Source organism: Bipolaris zeicola, assembly GCF_000523435.1.
Source record: "Bipolaris zeicola 26-R-13 unplaced genomic scaffold scaffold_149, whole genome shotgun sequence".
NCBI classification, from domain to species: Eukaryota; Fungi; Ascomycota; class Dothideomycetes; order Pleosporales; family Pleosporaceae; genus Bipolaris; species Bipolaris zeicola.
The window spans coordinates 1-20,440 of NW_006912198.1; the positions used below are offsets into that span (position 1 = coordinate 1).

The 20,440-nt window shown below is 50.5% G+C and overlaps 8 protein-coding genes across 8 annotated transcripts; 2 read left to right on the forward strand and 6 right to left on the reverse strand.

The window, feature by feature from the left end:
• Nucleotides 1-49: 49 nt before the first annotated feature.
• On the reverse strand, nt 50-1,374 carry COCCADRAFT_7173 (uncharacterized protein; the record flags this gene model as incomplete). Its single annotated transcript, XM_007716670.1, has 4 exons — nt 50-312; nt 361-902; nt 952-1,156; nt 1,230-1,374. The coding sequence occupies 4 exons, from the start codon at nt 1,372-1,374 to the stop codon at nt 50-52; spliced, it is 1,155 nt and encodes a 384-aa protein (XP_007714860.1).
• Nucleotides 1,375-6,510: 5,136 nt separating this feature from the next.
• COCCADRAFT_102890 (uncharacterized protein) lies at nt 6,511-7,736 on the reverse strand (the record flags this gene model as incomplete). Its single annotated transcript, XM_007716680.1, has 2 exons — nt 6,511-7,422; nt 7,542-7,736. The coding sequence occupies 2 exons, from the start codon at nt 7,734-7,736 to the stop codon at nt 6,511-6,513; spliced, it is 1,107 nt and encodes a 368-aa protein (XP_007714870.1).
• Nucleotides 7,737-8,544: 808 nt separating this feature from the next.
• Nucleotides 8,545-8,880, forward strand: COCCADRAFT_38988 (uncharacterized protein; the record flags this gene model as incomplete). The annotated part of the gene is made up of 2 exons (XM_007716681.1): nt 8,545-8,593; nt 8,627-8,880. 2 exons carry the CDS (start codon nt 8,545-8,547, stop codon nt 8,878-8,880), a joined length of 303 nt encoding a protein of 100 aa, XP_007714871.1.
• Nucleotides 8,881-9,294: 414 nt separating this feature from the next.
• Nucleotides 9,295-11,044, reverse strand: COCCADRAFT_7175 (uncharacterized protein; the record flags this gene model as incomplete). The annotated part of the gene is made up of 3 exons (XM_007716671.1): nt 9,295-10,585; nt 10,634-10,888; nt 10,941-11,044. 3 exons carry the CDS (start codon nt 11,042-11,044, stop codon nt 9,295-9,297), a joined length of 1,650 nt encoding a protein of 549 aa, XP_007714861.1.
• A 1,481-nt stretch (nt 11,045-12,525) lies between these two features.
• Nucleotides 12,526-12,690, reverse strand: COCCADRAFT_102858 (uncharacterized protein; the record flags this gene model as incomplete). Its single annotated transcript, XM_007716682.1, has 1 exon — nt 12,526-12,690. A coding segment is annotated over one exon (165 nt), but the record flags the coding sequence as incomplete, so codon positions are not given.
• Nucleotides 12,691-14,379: 1,689 nt separating this feature from the next.
• Nucleotides 14,380-14,933, forward strand: COCCADRAFT_7176 (uncharacterized protein; the record flags this gene model as incomplete). Its single annotated transcript, XM_007716672.1, has 3 exons — nt 14,380-14,437; nt 14,496-14,812; nt 14,868-14,933. 3 exons carry the CDS (start codon nt 14,380-14,382, stop codon nt 14,931-14,933), a joined length of 441 nt encoding a protein of 146 aa, XP_007714862.1.
• A 1,637-nt stretch (nt 14,934-16,570) lies between these two features.
• COCCADRAFT_38991 (uncharacterized protein) lies at nt 16,571-19,358 on the reverse strand (the record flags this gene model as incomplete). Its single annotated transcript, XM_007716683.1, has 4 exons — nt 16,571-16,819; nt 16,879-17,679; nt 18,272-19,290; nt 19,343-19,358. The coding sequence occupies 4 exons, from the start codon at nt 19,356-19,358 to the stop codon at nt 16,571-16,573; spliced, it is 2,085 nt and encodes a 694-aa protein (XP_007714873.1).
• Nucleotides 19,359-19,512: 154 nt separating this feature from the next.
• COCCADRAFT_102862 (uncharacterized protein) lies at nt 19,513-20,326 on the reverse strand (the record flags this gene model as incomplete). The annotated part of the gene is made up of 3 exons (XM_007716684.1): nt 19,513-19,899; nt 19,950-20,186; nt 20,243-20,326. 3 exons carry the CDS (start codon nt 20,324-20,326, stop codon nt 19,513-19,515), a joined length of 708 nt encoding a protein of 235 aa, XP_007714874.1.
• Between the last annotated feature and the right edge of the window lie 114 nt (nt 20,327-20,440).

Sequence of the window (20,440 nt, forward strand, 5' to 3'; positions counted from 1 at the left end):
TTGAGGTGATAGGCCCGTGCGGAGCACGGGCAATTTCATTGAAATTCTGCTACAGCAGCCGTTGGGCCCGAGTAGGGTGTGTGCTTTTGCCGATCGCAGAGTCAAGAGATGATAGCTGCCCAGTTGTACACACATGTCCTTTGAGATGTTTGTTGCTAAGATCTAGATAAGGGACGCTGGAGAGTGCACTGTTCGAGGGAGACACTGGGCTATTCCATATCTCCAGTGCAGGGCGAGGAGGTCTCTGTGATGCGGGCTCCTGTTCGACCGAGCGCATCGTCAAATACTGCGTCACAAGCATACAGATGGCCACTAGGACAACATTCAGTACAGAAAGAGAAATAAGGTGCAGGTACTAACCATCGGTCAAACACAGCAACAGGCAAACATGACCCTGTCTTGCAAAATCTTGGCTAGCCATGAGGACGTTGAAGGTAATAGAGCTGACGAGCATGATGGCCGCGCCGACGACGTTCCGTACCAACATGACTTGCAAATTACTCAGAGAAGAGCCCCATACCGTATTGCGTACGCTTCTTATGCATAGTCCGATTCCTTCGGTGTTGGAATCGTTTGCCCCTCCAGCGCTATTGGCTGTGCTTGGTGTTCGAGGTATTTGCAAAGCCACAGCTGGACGAAGTTGCCATATAAAGATCCCCGTCAGAGCTAGGTTGGCAGTAACATCGAGTGCCACAATGAGATAGGCAGTCGGCGGACGAAATCCGATGCTACATTCACGGCCGGCACCTGGGAATACAACTATTCGACTGGCAAACTGTGAACCCGTTACTGCAATAAAGCTGCTCACTACCAGAAACCCTCCAGCGACGTATAGTGGATCACGCCAGCGATTGATGAACGGAGCCCGGACGATGCGAACACGCTCAAGCAGAAAAAGATACCTGAAAACATAAGCACGTTGCCATTTGAATAGGGTTATGGTAGACTGACAGAGCGACCTTTGTCCCTCCAAACCCAACAACACAGATGATAAGAGCAGTTTGGCATTCATCATATCCATGCAAGCCGGGCCCTGTGACCACCACCAAAGCAGCCGCAATTATGAGGATCGTGCAAAAGAAACCTTGCACGAATACTAGAACGTCTGAGACTCTGCTCTTGGACTGTTGACCAGCCATGCGGCCTGCTCGATAACCTGCGCACAGTGAGCAAGGATCAAAACTAACAGCGATCACAGCAGTTCATGACTCGGTGTGAGCTGTACTTACCTTGAACGAATGCAAGGAGAAAGGCATACAAGATACATGCTACCACTACGGAAGCACGCACGATTGAACTCTCATTGCCCTCAGATATGTCCTCGGCTGCATTACGAACGGTTAATGACAATGCAACTGCTGGCTGTGTTGACATTATGAGCGCCAGAAATGGCAAGAGTCGCATGTCTGTTGCTGGCATGACTCGGCTATTGTTGTTATAAAGAGATTAGGAAGTCATTTTGTCTGTATGGGTCATATATAAGTAAGCGAAGTTTGCCCCGTGGTTGAATAGCGCTGATCCGTGCTAATATATGTGCTTAGATGCAGGTGTCGGAATCTTGGTACGTGACAGGCCTGCCCTGGCTGCAACCTTTTGGGCTTCCACGAACCATGAAAGCATCCCTGGGATGACTCCAAAATGTTATCGGTAACCTTGATGCCAATGCCATGCATGCGATGTGAAACGGTCAGTGCATTTCAGATTCCTACTGAGCGGACAGTTTGGAACTTGTACGCGGTGATCGTCGGCAAGGATTGTGACCGCTGTTGTGTTCAGTAGAATTTAGTAGCTCCGAACATGAAAGATTGGGATCGACATGTACATAGCCGCTGTTGGTACTTAAAGGGTCCAGAGACCACCAGGGTGTTTCGTGGAAGATAAAGTCGGACTAGGATGTCCCATGGTTGTGAGGCTGTCTAAGGAAACTTTGGCGATACTTTCACCACCCCTGGGAACACGATTGGGTAGTGGCAGGCACCTGCACGCCAAAAAGCTTGAATATCATCGCCCCACCAAAATTCCCCCTGAATCCTATTTCCAATCAGAGTTCCTATAGAGTGATCTTTCTGGGGATTTACATATGTTGCTCGCCACAATCAACCCACATTTACTGATCTACTTGTCGCTGGGCACCTACTTATTCTAATGCACCTCCTCCGGGCCGACATGGTAAGTACTTCAAGACTTCAAGTTGATCCCCTATATTCTCCTACAACACCATGAAGTGAGGCTATTGATAGCTTGCAAGCACCCGACATGCATGTCATCTTTTCTCCACTCACACTTTTCGACACGGCATGCTGACGATGCTTTTACAGCCGATTCGCTGCTTTCACAACTACCCTGGGCGATGTGATGCTTACTTCGACGACCAGAGGAGGTTTATGATTGTCATTCCTCCTACCTAAATCGCCGATTTCTTCTCTCTGAAGCATCCTTTCTGCCCCTCATCTTCCACAATCTGAATAGCATTCGGGGAGAAAAGGGCCTGAAGAGGACACAACTACTTCTGCCCTTACTCCAACACTCCACATATAAGAAAGTAATGATATCGGTGCGAAATGGCCAACTGTATTACAGGACTTGCATACGCGAGGCAGAACGGACCAAGCACCTGCATCGAGTTCTAAACCACATTCGAGTGTATCTCAACACACAGACGTAGAATATCGATGTTGAAAAACAATTACTCTTGGCATTTTCCGTACATAGCCCAAGAAACCAGACCCTCTCGCATATTCTTGCCATCAGTAACTCTCCCTCCCACGTCCTCTCGGCTGGAAAAACCAGATAAACCCTCAACCCTACCGCCATGAGATCTTCCGTCCGCTCCGCCCGCGAAGAAGGAATGGTAGCGGCTTCATTAGACCAGCATATCTCAATCTATCCGAGCAATCCCACCCCTTGCCCTTCGCAAACTTTATCTCTTTCTCTCTCTCTCTCTCTCTCCCCGGCGACCAGAATGGTTCGCATACATGTTTCCTTGCTTCCTGGATTTGGTGCGGTACCGCATGCAGCTTATCCAAGGTCTGCCCTCGTGGACCAGAAATTTCGTCCCATTTGTTCCTGCCAAGGGATATCCCCTCTCCTCCCATGTCCCCAGATATCTCTTTATTAGTCGGCTTTCCAAAGTTCAGAATACCAGATTTCTGGCCTACTTGCATGGTGCTTACTGGTATTACGCACCGGTCCGGTCAGCAAGGATGAGGGGGTTGGGTGGGGGTCCGTTGGGGAAGCGGGGCTATGCTACAGAAATCGAATTTTGTATGTGTTTAATTTATGACGACGCGTAGTTTGTGGATGCTGAGATATAGGGACTGGAAATTCCGAGTTTGGGTAGCTACACAGTATGGTGTTCCCTGTGCATGCAGGCTGTGCCACGCTGTCGTCGAGTGAAATGCATGGGGTTCATGTTTCTTTTCCTCCGCTAGAATGTGTCGAAGTGCCTATCTTGAGGTGGAAAAAGAGAGTAGCTATGTTCTTGTTCTAGTGAGTTAACTAGCAACTTCATTGCGAATACCTGATATTCAGATCTTGGCAGTTGACAGTGTAGTTGGACGCGTCTACACTACTTGGCTCATTCTCTTAACACCCAAGCTGAGACGGGCCGATATACACCTCCTCTCTCTACCTCACCTTGTAAGCGGAACCGCGGGAGCTGACCCATGCAGATGATGTTTTCTCATTCAACTCACAGCGTGGTCACCTGAGCTGCGGGATTTCCGGCAGTTGTTTTTATCGTTCGATTTTCGGATGCGTCTTCCACCAATGCAGTGACGGGATCCGATAGTTTGCACGGCATTGTCAACAAAGCAATGCCGTGTATGTATCGAGATATAGCGCAAACGGGTCTGATGTATTGCTACCGTACAGACACGTAATCAACCAGATAATGTGCAAATTCGACGTGCGGGAGGTGGATGTGTTCGTCAGATTACTGTGTATGTAAGCACGGATATGGAGGAAGGGTAGAGTCTGGTCGCTTCTTCCATGGCCAGGCACGAAATCTGTCTCAACATCTAAATTTTGTGGAGTAAGAAAAATCAAAGTGGATATTATGCTATGCATGAGCACTGATGGACCTGCTCTTCGGGTTCCCCGATCTGTGGTTCGGGTGGGAAAATGGAGGCTATATTACTAGTTGCACAGAGTTTGGGAACAGTGACGTTGAACTAACCTGTCTTTCGCTCGTATAGGAATGTATTTTCCATGTAGGTGTTGTTAGGCTAGACATCCATGATACCCGTTGTACTAAGTTTACACCCTTTTGGATGCAGACAGGTGAATGTATGTCATTCCATATGCCTCCCATGACTATTTGCCCTTCCGTTCAAGCTTGGGTGAACGATTCTTGATTTATCGTTCATCCACCCGCTATTTTCTCCACTTTATTACCGCAGTGATGATCTTATGCTCACCCGTCCAAACTTTTTGTATTGCGACCCACATTCCGCAACTATGGGAGCTCGTATCGAGAGTACCTGGTCGTGTGGACAGGTTGCGAGTCATGCTTCCCGTCACTCTGACTCACTCGAAGTGATTTATAGGCTGCTAAATGATATAAAAGAGGCAGGGTAAGTCCTCATACTGCATATGTGAACATAGCTATAGCATCGCGCAACCAAGGTATCTCATTTGAGATCCGACAAAGAAGAAACGTATGATAGTAAGGAATAGATATCTGAAGGATCTATGGCTTTCAACGGAGAAAGCAACACGAGTAGTGCCAATATATGTATTCGCATATCCTCCGTCTCTCCATTACACCCTCTACACCAGATTACCCACAGCCCAAGCATCCCGTCCGAGAGACTACAATTCAGGCTTAAGGTCCAAATGCGATTGCTCAATCATTACCCTGTCTTACACACCATTCGCCCCAGGCTTCCTCGTTTCCAGCATCAGTGCAGAAGGAAACTCGAGACGACCCCCTTTTTTTTAAACAAAATCAGCGTCACTCTACCCAGAGTCGCCACAATATGCAAGAAGATGCTGTCGAGTCATGTTAAGGTTGGTACCGCAGCGGGCGCTTGCGCAGCATGACATCGATGCAAGGGCTGCTTACCTTTATTGGAAGCCTTCGATCGCCGCCGTTTGGATGATCAGGCGTTCCGTTCGGGCGGGTATGAGATGCGAGAAATAAATGTCTCCAACGCTTGGCGCGTAAAGAAACATGAGGCGTTGAGTTTATGACGTAAGGAAATGCATGGAGGTGATGGATGCTGAGACTTTCAATGGTGGAGCGATAGGATCTGAGTGTGTGGACAGCACATGCAAGCGATAGTGGGATCTTTGTGACGTGTACCAGGTACGTTTATACTGGACGATAGTAGTGCGATTCATTTTGCATACTATGACATGTAGTTGCTAGTAGTGAATAATTCTTCCAGCTCTGCCCTACCTTTTCAAAAAAAAAGAAAAGATGTATGTCCTTGTTCAGCAGAACAAAGATATCCGCAACTCTGTATCGGACAAAAAGACCAGTGTTGGGAATTAAATCCTACTCAATGGTGTTTTCAACAAGAATACGTGGCCTGTTCAAACATCTTTCGTCGTAATCGTAGCATTAGCTGTATATTATATTCGATCCGATTGATGTATCGTAGAAGAAGAAAGCGGATGCAATTATTTCTGGAAAAACTCCACTCTCACCAGCCACAACTAAACCGAGATGTTAGGAATTTCTATTCTCGAATCTCGCCTAGTTGTGTATCGAACATCAGTATCTCAACCAGCTAGATGGTATGACAGCTAGAGTAACTAGCGCGATGGGCAAACAGCAGTCCTGGTATCAGGCAACTAAAGCAGCTAGAGACATTACATCGCAGCAGCGGATAGGGACGTTAATGTCTAGCTAAAGCATCATCCCACTTAGATACCACTTACGGGCCATAATGCTGATATTTGGGTATTGTCAACTAGGACCAAGGCAAACCAAAAAAATGAATAGCAAGATGAAATTTGACGTATGAGGTCATCGATCGCAAAGATAGATGAGAAGTGAACAAACTAAACATTCAGAACTTGCAAACCACGAATAAACAAGAATGATGACGAAAGTATCATTTCCCACCAATATTTCGTGATGTAGTATCACGTGACCAGAGCGTAAATACATATCGGGATTTCTTTCCAGAACAGATAAACTACCTTCCTCACTCGACACAAATGAGCGATTAGATATCATCTCTATTCCACCATGTCTATCTCGTTTTATAATATGATAATAATGTCACCCACGTGACATTCAACAGTACTAGCAATGTACACTGCAAAATCGAATTATACACAAACATCAATGCAAATATCTTGATTTATTTTCCCTTCCGTCATACCTAGCAAACCAAGAACAACAAAAGAAAAGAAAAGCCGCAGGAAAGTTCCATTGCGGGAAAACTGCATGACTACAAAGAGGGAATTTAACCCTCCCCCTCTACTCTACATGCCATGAGAAGGAAAAAAATAAGCTAATACGTCAAATCATCAACATCCAATTCCCCCGATTCATACTTAATCCAAGCTCTGAATCTGCACCTTGATACACCCCGTCTTTGGATCCGCAGCCGTCTTAAACGCCTCGACGGCATCCTCGAGCTTAAAGCGATGGGTAACCAACTTCTTGAGATCAATGACGCCACTCTTGTACAACCGGATAGCCTTGGGCCAGGTATTGCAGTAGCGGTACTGGAACTGGAGGTCGACCTCGCGGGTACTGAGGCGCATGAAGGGGATTTTGATTTCGTTTTTGCCGACGCCAATGACGAAGACTTTGCCGCCGAACTTGACGGTTTGGATGGCGCTGTTGATGGAGCTTTCGACACCCGTGCATTCCATGGCGTGTGAGGGCTCGACACCCTCGGTGAGCTTGAGGATGGCGGCTTGGAAGTCTTCGGGGGTGTGGCTGAATTCGACTTTGTGGGTGAGGACGTTGGGGACGAGCTCTTTGGCGAAGTTGAGGCGGCCTTGGTCGATGTCGGTGATGACGAGGGGAGTGGCGCCCGCGGCTTGACAGCAGAGGAGGGTAACGAGGCCGATGGGGCCGGCGCCGCAGACGATGACGGGGTCGCCGAGACGGACATTGGCGCGGTCCATGCCTGCGAGAGCGACGCTGAGGGGCTCGAGCATAGCGCCGTCTTCGAAGCTCATGCTGTCTGGAAGCTTGTGGCACCACATGGCTGGGTGCTTGAGGTAGCGGCGCAGCAGGCCGGTGACGGGCGGGGTGGACAGGAAGAGAACACGCTCGCAGCCGTTGTAGCGGCCTGTAAGGCAGGGCTCACATTCGCCGCAGATGATGTTGGGTTCGATGGCTACGCGGTCGCCGGGCTTGAGGTGTGTCACTGAGGGGTGGCAGGCCATGACTGTGCCTGCGGATTCGTGGCCCAAGACATGTGTGTCTTCGACAATCATGGGGCCAATGCAACCCTGCATACAAAATCAGCAAAGCTTCTCGTTGAAACGAAATTTTGTTGCAATTTTTTGACAACAAGTCCTGAGCAGCAGTAGGTCGACCGGGGGAACTGAGAAAGAAAAAAGAAACGTACAGCATGCCAGAAATGAATATCACTACCGCAGATACCAGTGCTCTTGACGTTCAACAGAACCTCGCCAGGCTTCAAGTCTCCGCCTCTTTGCACCTCCTCCAGACTTGGCTCTGCCTCTGCAACCCATAGATCGTGGGCGGGGTTGGTGTAAACACCAATGTTTGCCTTTGTGGCCTTGATCTCTGTGGCACTCATCTTGTGATTTTGCCGTTTAGAATACGAAAAGGAAGAAGAAGCGGAAAAGCCTGGGTATATAGTGAAGTGAAGAAGGAAGAAGGAAGAAGGAAAGAAAGAGGGAGAAGAGGAGGAGAAGAGCAGAAGAGGGACAAGTACACAGCGAGGCAGATCAGCTGGGCCCGACGGTCTAGGTCCTCAATTCTTTTTGCCCGTCTCGCCTTGCCATGGTCTTTAACCTGTGGTTGTCCCGCCTGGCCATCATTGGTGCGGGGCAGCCAGCACGCGTCGTTGTGATAATCTCTCCTAAACGGTCGCGGCCACGACCCCACTGACAACAGGACCGCGGGTTGAACGGATTACTTCCACGAATGGGAACCCGACAAAGTCCGCAATTGGCCGCTTGGAGCCAGCCCGAGTCAGGCCTCTTGGATGGGGGGGTCGGACAACGAAAGCTTGCATGGGGTGGTAGGGTTGGAGCTAGTACCGCTTCTGGTAATGTATCCTGCAGCGCGCCAAGCGACAAAGACAGATTTCACGATACTTCAGCCGTGGTGTTGAGCCTCGGCCTTGAGCCGAGTGTGCATGGTCGGCCGGTGACCGAGTCGAGTGAGCATATCTGGACGCGTGACTTGAAATAGAACGACAAGTATTGGGGGGTTTTGCTACTAATGACACATGGACTGCGTTGGTTGTTGCACCGCATACATACATACTACTTACTCCGGAGAATCTCGCCTGCGTATATGTGACCTGCGACTACAACATCTCTTCGACCTAACTCATGACCAGAGACCACAATCAGCCCATACTGCCCCTCTGCGCTTGTATGCGCATCTCGACGCAGAGCCATCCTGTGTCTCATCACGCCACAACTCGTAGGTACAGCGCCGTCACATATACCTCCACAGTAGCTCTTCGCAATCCCAGTTCCCAGTACCATACACATGTAATAGCATCCTGCCATACTCCCGCCAAGAACCCCCTTCATCTTATCCCGCTCGTCTGCCCGGAATACCAAGCCTTCCCATGGCCTGACAAGCCAGGCCAAGCACACCTGCTGTTCCTCAGGCACTCCCTTGTCAATGCGCAAGCTTTCGGAAACCAGATGTGCCGAACGAGCGCCAACAGGCGCGGAGTCGCTCCCCCTGCGCACTCGACGTGATTGACATGACTGACAGGTTACATTGTCGTTCGACAATGGTTCGATGGAAGACAGGATGACTCGCGCACATGGGACAAAAAAATTGTTCATCTATACTGTACGAATTTTTCCCATCAAGATCTTCAAATTCAGTCAAGCATGTGCATGTATGAAATCAGTGCATGTGTGAAGGATAGTATGTAGTAAAATAGGTCTTCTAGATTTGCATTTGTAGATAGTAGATTGGATATGGAGTAAAGTCGACAGAAAAATAAAAAAGGAAAAATAAAAACAGGTGCACCCGTAGGTTGCTACCTCTTCCAACGGGGGAGCTATGATCATAACATGGGCAAGAACAATAGTCAAATACACGCCTTGAACCAAGATGGTTTTAGTATCGCGAAAAAAGAATCCCAACTAGATTTTTCAACACGTCTAGAAATGCTCCTTCCAGAACTTGAAGTCGACTTCCTGGCAAGTCGCTTGCTTACACGCCTTCTTGATGTCCCGAGCTGCAATATTAGGTCCACAGAAGTAGACTCCCACCTCGGTGCGTAACGTGCTCTCGAGACCGTTCATGTAAGTGCGGTCCAGGATACCGTCACGCATACCGCAGAGCAAGCGCTGGAAGTCGGGACGACCAAAGTTGGTACGCGACTTGAGTTCGGTAAGAGGATCCTTGTCCGTGCCCACAGAGTTGAGGACAATGTTTTGCGCTGTGTTGGCATCCATCTTCTGGGTGAGGTAAGTGTGGATGCGCAAAAACTGGTCGCCGTCTGCGCCACCAAGAGACTGTGCTTCAAGAGAGGAGAGTAGCGTTTGGAACCACTCAAAGGAAGACGTGTCTTTGCAGACCCAGATGAATTCGACACGACGGAGACGCTTGGGTGGGTTGGGGCTCAGGCGGAGGTGGTAGATGGACTTGAGAATCGAGGCCCAAGGTGTGACACCAATACCAGTACCAATGAGGACAGCGACTTCGTTTTCGAAGACATCTTCAGCAGGAGCTCCGTAGGGTCCGTCGATACGGAGGGCAGGCATCTTTTGGCCATGCTGCAGAGCAATCTCGTACATGCCCATGGGGTCCAGCTCGTCGTACAGCTTGGATTGCGACTGACCGGCACCAAGCGCATCGGCGAGCGCACGAGTAAAGTCACCAACCTGGCGGACGTGGACCGAGATATAAGGGTCGTTGGGGCAAGAAGTAATGGTAAATGGATGCCACTGGTAGTAGCTGACTTCCGGGCAATTCAGGAACAACCACTGTCCAGGCTTGTACTTCATGCTGGGCTTGGTGAACTGGATCTCAACAGCATCGTACGGGTGGCGGACGACCTTGACAATCTTAGTCTCGCGCCTGCAGCGGATCTCACGGTAGAGGCGGTCAAAGAGGTATAAGCCGCCACCAACAAGCTCCCATCGCCAACCCTCGTAACCAATGCAGTGGGTCCAGAAGTTGTCGTGATCAAACGGAGACCATGCTGGGGCTGTGTCACGGACGAAGCAGCTGGTTGCGTGTGTGTACATGCCGAGCAAAAACGGAATAAACAGGTGGTGGGTGTACCAGAAGGTCTCGAATGATTGTTGGCGGATCCTGTGGTGGGCCGTGGTGTACATCAGCAGCATGCAAAGAAGCATAATGTGTCCCGTGATACCACCAGCCTCTGCGTAGTGAATCTGAAGAGCGATCTGGGGTCGCACTTGCACACGCTCGACGTTGAAGAAACTACCTTTGTTAGCTTAGACATATGGATTACCGCCAGGCGCCACTCACTTGACATAATGCGCCACAACGTGGAGGATCGTGAAGAACAGCATAGCATAGGCGACTTGTCGGTGGAACCACATGGATTCATCAAGAGGCATAAAGCGCGCCTTGGGTCGCAGCCATCGGAGGATGTTTCGGCACATGGGCATAACGATAACCATTGTGTCGACTGAGAGGACTAGACCAGCACCACGAGATATCCAGACGGAAAACTGAAGAGCGTTGAGAGGTGCTAGACGTGCATCACCGGCTTGCTTCCACCTGTGGTTATGTCAGACATGCGTAACTAATAGTTTGATGGGAACGTGCGTACCATCCTATGGCGAAGATGGCAAAATGAAAGCCCCAGAAGAAGAAATGAAAGGCGAGTTTCGACGGCGTAAAGAGCCGCGACCATGAGACTCCTCCTCCAGACATGGTGGTGGTTGCTGCAAGGCTGTGGTGGTGGTAGTGGTGGTTGCGACGGTCCGTTCAACGGTGATTATGAAAGATTAAAGAGTGTACGCGTAGTAAAAAGCGAACCTCAACCAGAAAAGCAATACGATCCAGTCGAAGTTCGACCCGGCCAGCCAGATACGAAATAAAGAAAAGAATGTCGGTGTCCCGGGACGGGCGGAGTGGTGTGCGAGGAAGAGGGGTGGAGGTGGAGGACGACCCCAAGACTGGCTGGGAACCAAGGGTATTAGAATGTCTAGCCCAGGAACAAGCCGAGCTCACCGACGCAGATCAGTGTGCGAGTCGTGAGGAGCCGCGCAGGAGTGGGTAGAGCGGCACGCTGTGCTGAAACTGACAGGGCCTGGTTCGGTACGGATGTGGCTCAGGCCGATGTCCTGGTAGGCCTCTGGTATAACCAACTCGACTAAGCTTGATAAATGATCAAATAGCCAGGAAGGGAAGCGATGCAAGGCAGTTGTGGAGGCGCCAACGCCCACTAAGCCTAAGGCGTAGATTTGAGGAGTTGAGGGTAGTGGAGGGGTTCGCAGCTATGCGCGAGCGCCTAGTGTGTGAAGAGCGTCTCAGACCTGAAGCGCCAGGCACAAAACCATTTTTTCCTTGGTCTTTAGGGGAGAAATTCGGGGCTTAACAACGGCTGGCGGTCTCGGGGGTAATGCACGACACCGTGTATGTATGATGGCTAGCGGTATGCAGCGATACGAGCAATGTTTCGCTTTGGCCTTTGTTTGAGGGGTTCAGGTTTTGGTGAGGACAACGGAGAGAAAGAGGCAGCCACAGGATTTGCAACTGAAAGCGCAAAAGTCGACACGTTAATATCGGCGTCAATCTGACAGGCGCACTTGTCGTGTCGCGGTATTGTTTGGGAGGATTTTTGTCCGGCGTGGGCGGATTTACGAGTGGACTGGGGGAGAACGCTATCTGACGGATCGGGTACTTTGATACGCGAGGTCGTGGTGAAACGGTAGGCGTTGGAAGGCGTGTCGTGAGTAAAATGGAGAAAACAGGCTGTGAATCGGCCAACGCTGTCGTTTGCTATGTTAAAGTCGTGATATGGAAATGGCTAGGATGCAATTTCTTGGGCGTTGGCAATGGGCAGACGGTGAGGGACAAGTGTTTGAGATGGGTCTTGTTCTCAGGTGGCGGCTCTACTCCTAAACTAGGGTGGCCCTACCTCCCCACTAATACACACAATGGATACGGCGGAACAGAACAAGAACATGGTGTGAGCCCGTCGTAGCTGTCCTGGCGTGTGAGCCGCCGAGTTGTACTCAGAGGCACTTCTCGGTCGTGGTTGGTAGCACTGGATATCGGTCGAGAGGCTGGGCGTGGAGCAGGTGACCAATGGCGGGCAGTCTGCAAGCGCTCAGGTACCCCCACAGAGTTTACGCCCGCTAGTGCATAGTGTCTAGCTGCACGAGTACAAGACGTCGTCGCTATTTTGGTCAGTGGCCGTTGCCTCCGGCTGGATGGACGGAGAGGTGCCAATTGCCGGCCCTATCCACAGTGGGCCTTTGAGCGAGTGAACATTGTTGGCACCCTTTTAGTCTCGCCTTGGTTTGTGTGACGACGGGAGCGGTGTGCAGATGCAAAAGACGGCCAAGAAGACGACGAGTGCTCTGGGCGATTGAGCTGAGAAATCAATAGCTCAGACAACGCAGAGTCGTGGCTGCGGATGGGATGGGGTGGGATGGAGATGGGTTGAGTGGGTTGAGTGCTGGCTCATTCGCAGAGTTGCCGCTGTGGCTTGGACCATTGGGTACGAATTTGTGGCTGTGGCTGGTGCGGTGGCGGTGTCCATCACTAGTATTTTGTACTAGTCGAGGCATTTGTATACATATCAACTTTACTATACTACCATGCAAAATAAACGCAAATCCAACGGCTACAGCACCCACTGCTCGCCGCATAATCTTACCACGCCGCTCGAAAACAAAGTCAGGCCATTGTTCTACCCCAAGATCTCGTTCGGCTCGCTGAACCCCAACCGATCAGCACTTTAACGCTCTCTGTGGCTACGCAATCCTCCGACAACCAGGTAGGAGAAAAGCTTGCCTGCTGCTGCGAACTGATACAGAACGAGTATCGGACCACTTTGTTTTGTCTCGACGGCATTGACAGGATGAACAGGCCTGTGAAGTAAACGTTGTCGTATGATGTTGTTTGATGAGCGTACCTGAGGACCCAGGAGCAGCCTTCGATGTCGTTTTCCATGCAGTAAGGCCGTGGATCGTCATGCGCCCCGCCGAGCACTATCCTGAGGCACAGAGGAGAAACCGGGACTCAGGCATCCGCTGGCTAGGAGCAAGCCATGGCCGTGCCGCATCTGGATGGATGACGGAGAATTCCCAGACCGCACATGGCTGGTCATGGGTCAGAGAGAGAACAATCCGGTGGCGTGGAGACTATCGGCAGCACGGAGACTAGTAGAGTAGGCGAAAGCATGTGGAGGCGTCATGTAGAGATAGCCGACAGCACTGGGATGTGAACATCGCGCTCTGATTTGCATTGGCGGTGGGTGGCATGTTGCTGTCGCCATCAATCACAGGCACGTGAGCGTGAAGAGGTGCTCTTTTTCGCCTTCTTGACCGTCTAGCGCAGGGCGAGGGGTTGGCAGCAAAAGCCAAGCGGCTGTTGCTGGGATATGATAGGGTAGACGAGCATCCGGCGCACGGCCGCTGTGGCTGCAGCGGGGCCAAGCACGCTCGTCCATCTCGTGCAGACAGCCAATGACCTTGACCACAACCGCCCTCAATGGCAGCCGTGCGGGTCAAGCGGCTACACAATTGACCTGCACCATTTCACCCCACCCCAGTCACTGCCCAGCCGAAAACAACCAGGATCCGAATGGCGCATAATTGTCTTTACAATTGGGGTCGACCTCCCGCTGTCGCTCCCGGTATACTGATACACCTCACGTCGCGAAGCTCAACGGCAACACCACGCTGCCTGAACACCTAACACGCCTGAGACTCGCCTACGCCTCAGCCCTCTATAGCACTTGCGCAATATCTATCCACTCTGCTCATCGGTGCCTGTCCTCCATTCACGCCTTACTGCTTTGAGCCTCCACTGAACCGCCGTTGCACCCGACGCATTGCCTATAACAAACTCCGCCCTGCCCCTCCGTCCCACGTCCGCTGCTCATCTGTCAACGAGGCTACTGGTAGTCGAAGGGACATTTCTGCTTACTTTCTTTGTTTCTCTCCTTCTTTTCTCTTCTTACCATTTAACTTTCTTTCTCAAACGACCGCGGGCTCGGTTTACTGCTCGTATCCCTTCTTTATAATTTCTGCACAATGGGCAAGTTAATCAAGAACCACTGGGCGCGTCTCGTCATCCTCACTGCTGCTGCCTGTAAGTTCCACTTCCCCATTTCACACTACCACCACTGTTACTAACTTTACCGTCATAGACCAAATAGCCGCTGGATTCCACTGCTTCTTCTGGCCCAAGATCTTCTGGGATTTCCTCACCAAGAACCTCGATGGCGCTGTCAAGCCCATTCCCGTCCTGCAAGTCCTCAATGTAGTTCTCGGTGTCATTGGCCTCGCCTGGGAGTGGCCCCTACCGCTGCTCGCTGGTACGGGCCTGCATCGTTCAATCGAAGCACGCCTCATCGTCTACCCCATCAGCGCTCTGTGTGCTCTCCTCATCTACCAAGGCACAAACTCTGGCCTGTACTACATTGTCGGCATGTTTGCTTACTTTTGGGCATACAGCGAAGGCGAGGTATGTTCCACATGATCTCTTCCTCTGATCTACTATCATACTAACACTTCTCTAGATTGTCTGTCCCGAACCATGGACTCTACCTAAGCGCGGTTCTACTGCGCGTAAAATAGGCGTATAGTTTGTCCACAGTACACAGACAGAATAATCTCAGCACATACAAACCCCAATTTCGCTTCATCACACCCCTTTCAACCCGGGATTTATGAATCATGTACCCATTGTCCATGTAGACGACTGTACCTTTTTCCGCATTTTTGCAACCCGACATCTCTGGCAGACACCCCTCTTGATTTAGCGACTAAACTCTATATATTTTTTTTCTCATCTCCCCGCCGGCCGCAGAAAGCCGTAGCGTGGGAAAGGCAAATCCGGCGCATTCTTATCATACCAAATATCGCGTGTTACTCTTTTTTTTGGTTGCTAAGGAGAAAGGCATATAGCGTGTGCGAATGATTTCTCCATAGTCATCGTCATGACGATCATGTATTCAAGTCAAGCATTCAACCCTCCAAACTTTTGCGGGGGGCCTCCATTCTGAATTCCTTCTCGCAATCTGCGCAATTTGAACAATCAAGTTTACAAAAAATAAAGAAAATCAAGAAAATAAAATTCATCGACATTGTAAATTTGTGTACCTTTTCACCTCCATGAATATGATTCCCTCCCCATCAAACGTCAGCGCAAGTAACAAAACGCAACAAAACACATCAACAACATAGTTTAATTCCCCCCCAAAAAACCTGCACGTCAACGAAAAAGGTTCTCTCTCTCGCATAAAGGAAACACTGAACATTGTAGAACAATTTACCGTCTGCACAAAAAATCCCTCTCGTCACTTGGAGTCCCTTACCCGTCAAACTGACGTGCGTAAAGGAACGTGCGTGACACACGTCGTGTTTCAGGCATGCCCATGTTCATACAAACTCAGCCACAGCACCCACGTCACTTCTTTCTTTGCCCCCTTTTTTTTCTCTTTTTTTTTCTTTTTGGGAATAATTTGCTCCGCAGACACGTGGGTTGATTGGGGGTTCATACGTGGTGTGCTTCGGTGGGGCGTGGCTGGGGTTGGGTTAGGGGGGGGATGGAGAGGGAATATGGAGAAAAAGCTGCAAGTATAGAGAAAATATTAGAAAGCATGGATTTTGTGATAAAAAAAAGATATAAAAATGTTGGAATCAATTAGGACTCGACTTTGAGTCCTACTGATCCGCGACACTGATTGGTCGACACGAGCACTGGCAAAGGCGTCGTCACCGCCTATTGGCCCGTGCGCGGAGGTACTGTAGATACTCAACACGATAACAGATACAATCAATCAATCCGCTTCCTCACTATAGTATTTGCAGCTGCAAGTTGATTCACCACGTGCACCTTTATCGTGCCAACAAAAAAGATTATTTTTATTTTGTTGGGAAAAACGAAAGAAGTTATTTCGAGAAGGGAAAAGCATGGAAATTAGTTTTACAATGAACATGTGTATTTCACAGGAAAAAAAAACGTCCGGCTTCACGTTTGAAAAAAATATAAAATAGACGTTGACATGACCGTTGCCTTCTCGGGGATTTTTTTTACTACATACTAGACAATGCTTCATTTTCATATCAACGTCCAGAAAAAAAATCAACAGCGTCTCCTTTGCTGCGTGATGAAAAAAGAAAGAAAGAAAATTTCGTGACGAGACATACATCTACCCTTCTTCGCCCTCAAAAACAACCATAATACCGCAGGACACATTTGCAAGAAACCAGATCAACCCTACTCGGCAGGACCCTCGATCAAAATCTTGATGCCCTTGCCGCCCTTGACTTCCTTGAACGCGTTCTCAGCATCCTCAAACTTGACTTTGCCTGTGATGAGCTCCTTGACTGAGATACGGCCGCTAGCCACAAGATCAATAGCAGTCTGGTAGTCACCGGGACCGTAGCGGAAAGAACCCTTGACGTTGAGTTCCTTTGTGCACATTGCTACAATGGGGAAGGTGATGTCTGGCTTGCCCATACCGCCCTGTTTGTAATATGTTAGTAAATTTGATATCTACAACCGTCAGTAAAAAAAATACGTACCTGAACATATGTTCCGCCCATTCGTAGAGCGTGAATGGCAGTTTGAATGCAAGGCTCTGCGCCAGATGCATCGATAATGACATCGGCACCAGGTCCCAATTCACACTGCTTAATCATGTTTCTGGCGTTCTCCTCTGCGCTTACGCGCTCGCTCTTGAAACTGGAGTTGGCAGCGTAGTTGAGCGCAAAGCCCAGACGCTCGTCGTTGATGTCGACGGTGACAATTTTCTTTGCGCCGTATGCCTTTGCGACGGCACAGCAGAGCAGACCGACGGGGCCGGCACCGAATACGACGACAGAGTCACCGGGCTTGATGGCTGCTTGGCGGGTAATGTGGACAGCGACGGCGGTGGGCTCGATGAGGGCGCCCTCTTCCATGCTCATGTTTTCGGGTAGCTTGTAGCAGTAGTCTTCGGGAAGAGTGTAGTACCGTGCGAGGGTACCGTCGTATGGGGGAGTTGCTGCGAATGCCATGTCGGGGCAGAGGTTGTACTTTCCCTCTTTGCAGCGTACGCAACGACGGCAGGGCACACCAGGCTCCATGGCGACTTCATCTCCGACTTTCAGACCCTTGACCTTGTCGCCGACCTTGTGTACGATACCGGCAGACTCGTGGCCGAGCACCATGGGCTTCTCAACTACAAAGTGGCCGATGCGTCCCTCGACCCAGTAGTGCACGTCGGAACCGCAGATACCAGTCCATCGTGGCCGCACAATAACATCGTATGGTGATGGGAGTTCAGGAATTGGCCGATCTTCATATGTGACTTTGAATGGCTCTTGGAGAACGAAAGAGGGGTTCTGGTAAAATGTCAGTCATCTTTTGCTCCTCCGCTATGAATGTTGGCCGCGATGTTGTCGTGTCGCGCTGTGCATGGCGGGGTTATGGCGGGGCAATGTAAAGTACCTTTTGAGAAGCGGTTTGTGAAGCCATGGTGAGTAATGTGCAAGATATGAATGTGACTGTTGGTATTGGTTCAATTCAATATCTACAAAGAGAGGGAGAAAAGAAGAAGAAGAAGCAAGAATAATCTGTCAAAACTCAAGCGCAGGTAAGTCCTATGTAATGACGATGCAAAGGGTGGACCCCCGAGCTACAGCTTCGCAGCGAGCTATCCCGCCCAGGCTAGCAGGAAGGCTGTTGACCAAAGGCTCGAGTCTGGAAGCGTTTTAATTACCCGGACTAATTACCCGGCGCGTGCATCACTCTTCTTGGATCGTTCCGTCTGAATATCTCGGCGTTGCTCCGAGGGTTTCTTGCTGCGCACCGCCGCGAGTATGCGAATGACCAGAAAAATCCCACGTGCATGGTCCGTGGGGGCCCTGCCAAAAAGCCTAGGCCTCGCCTGGCCATATCTTCCAAAGGATAATCTGCCCAACTTTAGCCACTGACTGGTGGCCTTTTACCACTTGAGCCATTCCTCGTCCAACATGCCCACCAACACGTCACGAGCGCACCGTCGTCTGGGTCACCGCTCGCTCTGGACGCGCCCCAGTCGTCATATCCTTTCTCTTCACCTTCGTCTACTATCTGCAGCCCAATCTCAAGCATTCGACGGTGAAAGTCCTCAATCTGAGGCAGATATGCATCTCTGTAGGGAAACTCCACAATGACCTTGGCGTCGCTATCCTGGGAAAGCCAAACTGCAATTGTGTCTACCAGCATGCGAGGATGATCTGCAGAGTACAGCGAATCTGCAGCCAGGACTACCGGAAACTTTGCGGGCACGGCCTCACCGTCGTCCTCTAGCGGTTCGCAGACCTGAGGCTCAGTCCAGTCAAGCATGGCTGCCCGAGCACTTCCATTGTTCCCGCTAACCACCTCGTTGTTCTGAACTATGTTATACTTAAGGTTCGGACAGATGCTAGGCAGGTCTGTCAGCACGACGTCTGCACCCAGGCCTGCCATGGCGAGTCCAACCAGCCCAGTTCCCGAACCAAGTTCAAGGACTTGTAGTCTACTTTTTGTATCCGTAGGAACCAGATCGAACGAGCTGAGGCGTTTCGCGAGGAGATATGACGCTGCCCAAGTCTTCAGACCCAAGTCGTCGCCAGTCATAGTCGGTTCGTGGATGCTGAGGTCGAAAGCGTCGGACGACGTGGGAATGTGGAATGAACGTGACATTGCGCCCATGGCAGATCGTCCAGAGCGCTCACTGAGCCTTGCGCTGGCTTGATCCCAAATCTGCTCCTTCAATTCTTCATCCTCTATCCACCGTAGATCACTACCAATGATGCTTGTGAGGTACCCTGTGACGCCTTCTGGGCTGACTGTAACTGCCAGCGCTTGTCCATCTTTGCGCTTCGTTTCTCCAGGCTCTTCCCATGACGGTGGGGCAGTTGTGAGAAGTCTGAGGGTATCGAGGAGTGCCTCAGCAGAGGGCTTGGTGTAGATTTGGGGGAGGTCGAGGACTGCACGGAGACTTTAGCACCCAGTCATACAAATGATAGGCGCTATCCATACCATGTAGCATGGACATTTTGAATTGACTATGGCGGAGGCGCGGTCGCAATATCGGCGAGCGGGGTGCGACATTCGGTACTCACCAAAGTCCAGCGGGCCCGTGCGGGGCTATGAGCTCACAGTACCAATGACGGTTTTCTCCAAACCAGAAACACGCATCAAAGACTTTCTCAAGCCTTCTTCAGCGTGCTCTTGAAGCCGTAATACGCCTGATCCATATCAAACTGGAACTCGCGCGCCTGCTCGTCGTTCAGCTTGTCGGCCGCGCGCATTTGGTTCAGCGTAATCAGCCACTGGACAATCTTGCCCTTGTTCTCGAAATCGACGTCAGTCACCTTATTAACCGCTTGTATAATTTCGACAAGGAGAGGATGTAGCGTATCCTTTTCCACAAGTCCAATCTTAATGGCGTCCAGCAGAGTAATAAAGGTCTCGGTCGCATTGACTACAAGTGTTGCATCGCCAAAGTCACCTTGCTGAGCTGGTCTCGATGGTCCCTGTTCGACGGTGGCGGGTATGCCGACGCGCAATCGTTCAACGGCCCTTGGACATTCCATCTGGTGTGCTATTAGCGCGGCAGAAATAGTCGCCAGCTTTGTTAACGTACATGCCAGTCCCTGGCGAACTGATCCAGATCACCGAATGCCCGTGCAACTGTCTCGTTGGCGAGATTGGATTTGTACTGTTTCATCAATCGGCTGCATGTCTCTGTGTAGTCGGCTTCGGCAATCGAGTCCTTGAGGTAGGCCTTCTCGACGGCATCTAGGGTGATGATGATGCTGTAGATTTCGGCAAGAGAATCGTTCAAGTCGCGCTCCGCGTTTGTTGTTGAGAGCTTGACTTCCTAGGCAGCCATTTAGTGACCAGCGCAAGATGTGGTGGGACCGAAGCGCGTCATACCTCGTCGAGATTGATGGTCGCGGCCAGATTGGAGCGCGGAATGTAAGGCGTGGGCGCATATGCGAGAGGCCTAGCGTTGTACATGGCGATAGAGTTCAAGTATACACAGTCGTAGTTGTAGGTGTAGTAGTCATCGTGCTTATAGTGTAGGCACCAGGCCCAGGTTGCGTCGGCGGCGGCCTGGTCAAGCGTGCATGG